We start from the raw sequence: 10,160 nt of genomic DNA, 5'->3' as shown, positions 1-10,160 counted from the left end.
TCTTGGACAAGAAGCGAAATCTCTTCAAAGAAAAACAAAGAAAGTCCAGTTGCCTCTTGAAAAAGCATCTTTGGGAAGACAGAGACAGAAAGAGAGAGAGATAGAAAGAGAGAAAGAGAGAAAGAGAAAAGGAGATAGAAAGAGAGAGAGAGAAAGAGAGAAAAAGAAAAGGAGAAAGAAAGAGAGGGAGAGAGGAAGTAAGAAAGAGACAGAAAGACACATAAAGAGAAAGAGAGAGAAAGAGAAAGAAAAAGAAAGGGAGTAAGAGAGAGACAGAGAAAGAAAGAGAAAGAAAAGGAGAAAGAAAGAGTGAAAGAGGGAATAAGAGACAGACAGAAAGATAGAGAAAGAGAAAGAGAGAGAAAAGAAGGAAAAAGAAAGAGCGGGAGTAAGAGAGAGACTGAGAGAAAGACAGAGAAAGAAAAAGAGAGAAAGAGAGAGAGAGAGGCTATCCTTTATTTGCCACTGAGTAGGCTCTTAAATCCATACATATTCCACATTGGATATGGGATTCACACAACCAACAAGGTAAAATTGCAGTGTCAGGTGTAGTTTTACAGTCTGCAGGGATTCAGCCTTTGCTTTGTCCTGTTGTCTGGACGAGGCCATCTTATTAATTCCAAAAAAAATCCCAAAACCCATAGATCCTTGGCTTAATCCTTGCAAATAAGTTGAGCCAGCAAGGATGCTGTCCTTTATCTGGACAACGTAACTTGCAAAATTAATAATAATAATAAAATTATTGGGTTTTAAATGAGCTGGTTTAATTTTAAAAAAGAACCCAAAATGTCCAAATATTCAACAGTAAGATATAAAAAAAACCCAGAGCTGAAGCCTTTAAAAAAAAAAAAGATTATTTGAGTTGCCAAAGAAACAGGGAGGTAGATATTGAGGATAAAACGGGGTTTCGTTCTTTCGGAAGCATTCGGCATTTGACGCGAGAAAAAGTTTTGAGGCAACCGATCCAAAATTTGGCAATTTTATTGCAGAATCAGAGCGCTGAGCTGATCACCGATGTATTTTGGGTTTACTTGGAGCAAACTTAAAAACACTTTTCTTCTTCTTCTTCTTCTTTTTTGCTTCAAAGCTCCAAGGAAGCACCGGGAAATTTTCAACCAGAACATCGGAGGGCGAAATATTACAAAATGGTAGGAATCGGGGTGGGATAAGGATGGTCTTTTGGTGCATATTTTGCAAAAAACGGCAAAAAGACAGACAGCATCACTCCGACGATGGCCAACATGTAACCCCAGCCAAGCTGGCAACTCCCTGCGTAATAAATGCTCGAATCCTCGCAGTGTGTCCTGATGGCCGAAGAGCCGAGTCCGAACGGATACACCAGCAGGCCAAATCCCATGATGAACACTGGGAAGAGAAGGAGAAAGAATCAACATTTCAAAGCGTAAATTATGTGGGGAAGTTCATTGTATGTCTGCTATTCTACTATGCATTTTTCTATTGTGGGAAAATGATATGTAGCCATAACAACATTCTTTCTAGAAAGACTCTCTCTGCACCTGACCGGAGCTGGATGGGTGGAACTGCCAGCATGGCAGTGGGAGATGGGACCATGTGATGGACTTGTGGGTGTGGGGGGCAAGATCTTGAACTTTCAACTGGGTGGGGGAAACCGGGAAGCTTTCAGATTCGGGTTTCCCCAGATGTGCCAACATGGCTCTCTTCATCAATTGGAACTTTGAGCAATCCTTTGCCTCGGACTCTGATTTACTTTTGGATTCTATTTGGAACTCTGACATTGTATTTGTATTTTTAACAGATTAACAACAGAGCTGGAAGGGACCTTAATACAATACAATAGCAGAGTTGGAAGGGACCTTGGAGGTCAAATGGCTATCCAACATCTTCTTAAAGTCTTGGGGCATTCACAACTTCTGGAGGCAACTTCTGTTCCATTGATTCATTGTTCTCACTGTCAGGAAGTTTCTCCTCAGTTCTAAGTTGCTTCTCTCCTGGATTAGTTTCCACCCATTGCTTCTTGTTCTACCCTCAGGTGCTTTGGAGAATAGTTTGACTCCCTCTTCTTTGTGGAAACCCCTGAGATATTGGAAGACTGCTATCATGTCTCCCCTAGTCCTTCTTTTCATTAAGCTAGACATACCCAGTTCCTGCAACCGTTCTTCATATGTTTTAGTCTCCTGTCCCCTAATCCTCTTTGTTGCTCTTCTCTGCACTCTTTCCAGAGTCTCCACATCTTTTCTACATCGTGGCGACCAAAACTGACCTTGTAGGTCATCTAGCCCCAATTCACCCAGGTGGCCTCAGGTTGGGGAGAAAACCTGTTATAAACAATTAAATGGAAAGGCCATGTACATCATCTACAATTTATTACATTTTTGCAGAAAATCAAAGTCTACTTCTGGTTTTGTTGAGACTCTAGAAAGCGCAGAGAAGAGCAAGAAAGAGGATTAGAGTAAAACATATGAAAAACGGTTGCAGGAACTGGGTATGTCTAGTTTAATGAAAAGAAGGACCAGGGGAGACATGATAGCAGTCTTCCAATATCTCAGGGGTTGCCACAAAGAAGAGGCAGTCTGTCAGGGAAAAAAATGCCCTGGGAAATCTGAGATCAATGGACCGTGGCTGATTCCCTTCTGCATATCTTTTGAGATATTGAGAAAAATAAAAGTCTTCAAAAGTATTCTAATTAATAAACAAACTTTAATAATAAAATAATAAAAGTAAATGAAACAGAAATAACTAATTGGTTACATTTTGATAATGAAAGCTACGTCTGCCAAGCTGGCAGCCGAACAAAGAAGAAGAAAAATTTGGTTCTGGAATGTGTAACGCGTGCGCAATAAATCACTTTCAGATAACATTTTGTTTTATGACCTGTGCAATAAAGCTTTCTTAGTTTAACTCTTGAGTGTCAGTTTAGGCAGTTCAGGCCTAGCAAACCTTTTAACATCGTGACACAGTCAAGCTATTCTCCAAGGCACCTGTGGGCAGAACAAGAAGCAATGGGTGGAAACTAATCCAGGAGAGAAGCAATCTGGAATTAAGGAGAAATCTCCTAACAGTGAGGGTAATTAACCAGTGGAACTGCTTGCCACCAGAAGTTGTGGGTGACCCGTCACTGGAGGTTTTTAAGAAAAGACTGGATAGCCATTTGTCTGAAACGGTAGAGGGCAGTGATGGTTAACCTTTTTTGGTACCGAGTGCCAAAAGCGCATGCGTATAACCCCAAAATACAATGCCAGTGCCTCTCGCTCGTGCACACCCTACCACACACGCGCCCGCCTTCCCTTTGTCCCATTTTGCCTTCCAAGTTGGTGCAGCAGGGACCAGATGGGGCACAGGGGCGCCTCACACAGCATCTCCACGCCCAGTTTTGGCCACCAGGTGGATGCAGGAGGCCTTCCATGCCCCAAACCACCAAAATGCAATGCGAGCGCCCCCCGCACACACGCTCCACCCCCCACATATGTGTCCATGTGTTCCCCACATGCGCCCCGCCCTCCCCACCACATGCACTGCAGAGACCCGAAAACCAGCTGGCTGGCAGGAGGCGCGCGTCCATGCGGGCTGGAGCTAGGCTGGGGTGACAGCTGGTGTGCCCGCAGAGAGGCCTCGCGTGCCATAGGTTCGCCATCACAGGTATAGTGTTTCCTGTCTGAGCAGGGGGTTGGACCTCCAAGGTCCCTTCCCAACTCTATTAATCTGAATCTACCGTATTTTTCGGAATATAAGATGCACCATTTCCCCCCCTAAAAGAGGGTGAAAATTTGGGTGCGTCTTATATACTGAATGTAGCCTCACCCACCCACCGTCCCCCACCCTTTGGCCTCTGCCTCCCAGCAATTTACCTCCTTGCAGCAAACGGGAAAATGGCTATGGCAATCCCTGCAGCCTGAAACAGCTGATGATCGGGAGGCTCACTTATACTAAATGTGAAAGTGAAACTTTCTGTTTGCTCCAGGAGGCAAATTGCTGGGAGGCAGAAACAGATTTTTTTTCTTGTGCTAATCAGGCTGTTTGCTTCAAGGAGGTAAGTCAATAACTCTAAATGCCTATAGAATGTTCAAATGATTAGACTTATTTTTTAAAGACTGCTTTATTGTTGTTCTACCCACCTTAACAAAATGAAGAAGCTTTTTAAAATAAATGCTTGATCGGAAGAGGCCCAGTGCTATTGTATCTCCTTTTAAATAGAAGAGAATAACCATAGTTCCAGAAAGCACATCAATTTTAACAGAATCTGTACAAGTATAGTCTGAAATGTAACACTGCAAACAGTGTATATTGTCTGTGCTGTTTGCTGTTTGTTGCAAGGAGGCAAATTGCTGGGAGGCAGAGGCAGATATTTTTTTCTTGTGCTAATCAGGCTGTTTGTTGTTTGCTGCAAGGAGGTAAGTCAATAACTATAAATGCTTCAAATGATTAGACTTATTTTTTAAAGGCTGCTTTATTGTTGTTCTAGGCAGCTTAACAAAATGAAGAAGCTTTTTAAAATAAATGCTTGATCTGAAGAGGCCCAGTGCTATTGTATCTCCTTTTAAATAGCAGAGAATAAGATATATTTCCAGAAAGCACATCAATTTTAACAGCATCTGTACAAGTATAGTCTGAAATGTAACACTGCAAACAGTGTATATTGTCTGTGCTGTTTGCTGTTTGTTGCAAGGAGGCATATTGCTGGGAGGCAGAAGCAGATTTTCCTCCCTTGTTTTCCTCCCCAAAAGCTATGTGCGTCTTATACTTCGGAGCGTCTTATACTCCGAAAAATACGGTAAGTGGTCCCTTGACAGCATCTCTTGCCCGATGTTCTTTCCCACACAGTATTCCATAAATAAAGCGAACAGAGAAGGTTGCAAAAGCCACCGCTTCCATGGAGATAGATAGATAGATACATATATTTTCTTCCAAACCTTTGGCAAGGCACTTCCCAGCTTTCGTTTAAACGCTCTTCCCCAAACGCTCCTGTCTGCCAGTGACTGGAGTAAAATGATGGCTGTTTGCCTTTGTTGGGGCCTGGGTGACCCCTGTCCCATCCTCAACTTGTTCATTTATTTCTGCAGGCACTTCATTCGTGCGCCCCCCCCCTCCTCCCCAAGCCCCCAACCCACCCACCCCGCCATTATAAATCCCTTCCTGGAGTCCTTCAGCAGGAAAGTCCCTGTCAGCCGCGAGAAGTTTTATAGCCGAGACCATAAGCATCAATTTAAGAGAAGGTCACCTTTTATTCTACTTTCTAATCTCCCAGGCATGGAGTTTGGGGGGGGGGGGGAGAGAGAGAGAGAGAGAGAAAGCATCCCTTAGCGGTATTTTCACAGGCTCCTGAAGAGCTGTAGGATTTGACGAGGAGGTTGCACATTCCCACGACATCCATCCAACGCCTTCTTTGGGGAAGATGGATGTCCTGTGGTGGGGGTCTTCATTGGTCTCTAAGCTTGGGGTTTCCCCCCCCCCTTTTTTTGCAAGAGGTTTCATTACCCAGCTAGGTAATGTCATCAGGGCTAGGAGGGAGTGGGGTTTGCAGAGAGGAGGAGGACAGTGGGGGCCCTTGGTGCTCTCTGAGTTTGGTTGTTTTGCTGCAGGCATTTTCATGACCCAACTAGGTAACATCAGCAGTGCTAGAGGGGAAGGGGGTTTGGAGAGAAGAGGAGGAGGAGGAGGAAGAGGAGATCTGGCTGGGCTAAACTGTGCTGGGTTTTAGAAAGGAAGGAAGGAGAATAACAGATGGAAGGGAGGGAGGGAAGGAAGGAGAACAACAGATGGAAGGGAGGGAGGGAAGGAAGGAGAACAACAGATGGAAGGGAGGGAAGGAGAGAAGGAGGAAGGAAGGAAGGATATGAAAATAAAGAGGGAGAGAAGGGAGGAAGGGAGTAGGGAGGGAATAACAGATGGAAGGGAGGGAAGAAGGAAGGAGAACAACAGATGGAAGGGAGGGAAGGAGAGAAGGAGGAAGGAAGGAAGGATATGAAAATAAAGAGGGAGGGAAGGGAGGAAGGGAGTAGGGAGGGAATAACAGATGGAAGGGAGGGAAGAAGGAATGAGAACAACAGATGGAAGGGAGGGAAGGAGAGAAGGAGGAAGGATATGAAAATAAAGAGGGAGAGAAGGGAGGAAGGGAGTAGGGAGGGAATAACAGATGGAAGGGAGGGAAGAAGGAAGGAGAACAACAGATGGAAGGGAGGGAAGGAGAGAAGGAGGAAGGAAGGAAGGAAGATATGAGAATAAAGAGGGAGGGAAGGGAGGAAGGGAGTAGGGAGGGAATAACAGATGGAAGGGAGGGAAGAAGGAAGGAGAATAACAGATGGGAGGGAGGGAGGGAGAGAAGGAAGGAAGGAAGGAAGGAAGGAAGGAAGGAAGGAAGGAAGGAAGGATATGAGAATAAAGAGGGAGGGAAGGGAGGAAGGAAGTAGGGAGGGAATAACAGATGGAAGGGAGGGAAGAAGGAAGGAGAATAACAGATGGGAGGGAGGGAAAGAAGGAGGAAGGAAGGATATGAGAATAAAGAGGGAGAGAAGGAGGAAGGAAAGAAGGATATGAAAATAAAGAGGTAGGTAGGGAAGGAAGGGAGGGAAGGAGAATAACAGATGGAAGGGAGGGAGGGAGAGAAGGAGGAAGGAAGAGTATGAGAATAAAGAGGGTGGGAAGGAAGGGAGGAAGGAAGGAAGGAAAGCTACCTGCGGATTTTTAAAGACTCTTTGTTCCTTTACTTTACTCCATAGTTTTCTAGATGGCAGAGGAATCCCGAAGCCCATCATCTCTTTGATTTAGAAATAATTGATGACTTTTTCATTCTTCCCTAAGTAACTCTGGGGAGGAAATATAATACAGACAGCCTCCGCTTCTCCATCACCGAGCAGGAAACATTTCTCACTGGGGCTGTACGTCAAACAGGGGGTTTTCATCTTAAACTCTGGGGCTGCAAAATGACCAAGGAAGATTTATTTCTACCAAGAGTGTCCGGTTTAGAGGCCAAATGGGCCCATCTGCCTTTCTCAATCTTGGCACATTTAGGATGGAGCAGATTTCAACTCCTCCTCCTATCTCAAAACATGCTGGCTGGGGAATTCTGGGAGTTAAATCCATTAAGATAATGAGCTTGTCGATCGGAAAGTCTGGCAGTTCGTTGGTTCAAATCCCTAGTATAGGTCTCCTGCGTGAGCAGGGGGTTGGACTAGATGACCTCCAAGGTCCCTTCCAACTCGGTTACTGTTACCCATGAGACAATAAAAAAGTCAAAATGGCAGCTGCAACTGTGGAATCCAGTAGCCCAGAGGCCGAGATGCGTGAGATGCGTGACAAGGAAGGGAGGGAGGATGGAAAGAAAAAAGAAGAAGGAAGGAAAGAGGGAATGAGGGAGGAAAATGAAAAGCAAAAAACAGAAGGAAGGAAGGAAGGAAATAAGAGAAAGGAAAGAAGGAAGACAAGGAGGAGGAAGGAAGAGAAAGGAAAAAAGGAAGAAGGAAGAAAGTAAGGAGGGATGGAGGAAGGAAGGAGGGAAGGAAAAAAGGAAGAAGGAAAAAGAAGGGAAGGAAAGAAGGAGGGAGGGAAAAAGGAAGATAGAAAGCAAAAAACAGAAGGAAGAGAGGAAGGAAGAAGGAAGGGAAAGGAAAAAAGGAAGGAGGAAAGAAAAAAGGAAGGAAGGAAGGAGGAAGGAGGGATGGAGGAAGGAAGGAGGGAAGGAAGGAAGATAGGAAGGAGGGAGGGAGGGGAGGGAGGATGGAAAGAAAAAAGAAGAAGGAAGGAAGTGAGAGAGGGAAGGAGGGAGGAAGATGGAAAGCAAAAACAGAAAGAAGGAAAAAGAAAGGAAGGAGGGAAGATAGGAGGAAGAAAGGGAAAGGAAAAAAGAAAGGAGGGAAGGAAGGAGGGAGGGAGGGAAGGAGGAAGATAGAAAGCAAAAAACAGAAAGGAGGAAGGAAGGAACAGAAGAAGGAAAAAGGAAAGGAAAGGAAAAAAGGAAGAAGGAGGAAAGAAAGAGGGATGGAAGGAAGGAAGGAGGGAAGGAGGAAGATAGAAAGCAAAAAACAGAAGGAAAGTAGGAAGGAAGGAACAGAAGAAGGAAGAAGGAAGGGAAAGGAAAGAAAGGAAGGAAGGGAGAGGGGGAAGGAGGCAGGAAAATGGAAAGCAAAGACAGAAAGAAGGAAGGAAAAAAGAGAAAAGAAGGAAGGAAGATAGAAGGAGGAATAAATGGAAAGGAAAAAAGAAAGAAGGCAGGAAGGAGGGATGAAAGAATTTTGTTGCAGTTGTTGGAAGGCAATATTGCAGGCTAAATTCTGCCCACAGCCAGGAAGTTCAATCTTGACTGGCTCAAGACATTATAATAATTCTCTCCTCCTCCTCCTCCTCCTCCTCCTCCTCCTCCTCCTCCTCCTCCTCCTCCTCCTCCTCCTCCTCCTCCTCCTCCTCCTCCTCCTCCCTTCCCTCCTAACACTGATGATGTTACCTGGATCATGAAACGTCTGCAGTAAAAAAACCACACACCTCTGAGAGCACCAAAGGACCCCACAATTCTCCTCCCCCTCTTCTTCCTCCTCTCCACAAACCCCACTCGCTCCCAGCATTGATGATGTTCCCTAGTTGGGCCATGAAACGTCAGCAAGCCGCCGTCAAGTTTGGAGAGCCCGAGGGCCCCACTGTTTAACCCAGAGTTGCAGAAAACGCCTTTGGGTGAAAACTTCCCGTCCTCCCTCAACGCCTGGCTCCACGCTGCGCCCAACAAACGGCAAGCAAACAGCGTGCCTGGAATTCGGAGAAGGTCCCGACCTTAAACTCTGCAAGAAAGGGAGAATTCTCCATCTCAGAGACCCTCTCCGCCCTGCCAGAGCCTGGAGCGATGCTATCAAAAGGGACCTTGAACCCAGAGCCTCTCCTAGCCAGGCCAAAGCCCTCCAGCCCAACGTGACCCATGCCATTTCCCACCCTGTGAGTCAGGAAACATGTGAGAATCGCAACTCCAATTCTAAAAGTCCTTTGTCACCAGAAATAAAATTTTAAAAAACCCACCCCTGTACTCAAAAACTGCAAATTCCTCCCAGACATTCCCATTTTCTGCCCTCCCCCTCACCCCAACTTGGGGAAGGGCGGTGGGCTCAACCAGTCAGGCATCCTCAAACCTGTTGGGAGTGCCTGAAGAGAAGATGGACAAGTCAGAATACAGAACAGAAAACAGAATAACAGAATTGGGAGGGACCTTGGAGGTCTTCTAGACCAACCCTCTGCTCAGGCAGGAGACCCTATACCATTTCAGACAAAGGGTTACCCAGAGATGGAGAAGGAAGGAAGGAAGGAAGGAAGGAAGGAAGGAAGAAAGACAGGAAAAGGAAGAAGGAAGGAAGGGAAAGGAAAAAGGAAAGGAAAAAGAGGGAAGGAGGGAAGGAAAGAAAGGGAAGGAGGAAGGAGGGAGTGAGGGAAGGAAGGAAGGAAATAGTAGAATAATAGAGTTGGAAGGGACCTTGGAGGTCTTCTAGTCCAATCTCCTGCTCAGGCAGGATTCCCTATACCATTTCAGACAAAGGGTTATCCAGAGATGGAGAAGGAAGGGAGGAAGGAGGAAGGGAGGAAAGGAAGGAAAAAAGGAACAAAGATAGGAGAAAGAAGCTGGGTGACTTTGGGCCAATCATCAGATATTTCAGAACACTCAGCCTTATCTCTCATCCAGTCCTACCTCACTGTTCTGACTGACGCTTCCCAAGAGCCTGACGCCAACTCCTGGTCCCGACAAAAAACCCCTTTTATTATTTGACTGTGAATTCTGCTCCTTCACATCCAGCAAAGTCTTTCAAGGGAGGATTCACAGTCACAGGCCTTCTCTGGCTTGGAGAGCTACCAGGCTGATATCTGCAGAACTTGGCAAGGAGTCTCGGAGAGTCACGAACCAATTAAGCGAACTAATTATCTCCTGCAAACTCCACTCCCCTGTTGCTCCTCTTTTATTTCCTCTGGGAGGGGCCATTCATCGTCCACCTGTGGCCTTACTCCCAAGTCGACCCCTGTTCTTTAGCTGTTCTTTTCGTCTGGCAACTCTGCACATGCGCACACTGGGAACAGGCTCCAGCTGTTCTTCTGCCTCACTGATGTCCGACTCCGAAGGCAACTGATAACTGTCATATGACCCTGGCCCCATCTCTGCCTCCGACACGGAGCCGTCACCAGAGCCTTCCCCAGACTCCAGGACTGGCCCAGGTTCC

General features: G+C 45.9%; 1 protein-coding gene across 1 annotated transcript in view; it reads right to left on the bottom strand.

Moving 5' to 3' along the window:
- Positions 1–438: 438 nt before the first annotated feature.
- LHFPL7 (LHFPL tetraspan subfamily member 7) overlaps positions 439–10,160 on the bottom strand; it is a 78,486-nt gene continuing 68,764 nt past the window's right edge. Inside the window, exon 3 of the mRNA XM_081945495.1 lies at positions 439–1,365. Within this exon, the coding sequence (XP_081801621.1) occupies positions 1,139–1,365 (227 nt within the window). The 3' untranslated portion in view covers positions 439–1,138. The remainder of the gene's footprint in view (positions 1,366–10,160) is intronic.

Source organism: Natrix helvetica (assembly GCF_964273705.1).
Source record: "Natrix helvetica genome assembly, chromosome: 2".
In the NCBI taxonomy this organism is placed as follows: Eukaryota; Metazoa; Chordata; class Lepidosauria; order Squamata; family Natricidae; genus Natrix; species Natrix helvetica.
The sequence above is the reverse complement of the archived record's forward strand: the minus strand, read 5'-3'. Positions and strand labels throughout refer to the sequence as shown.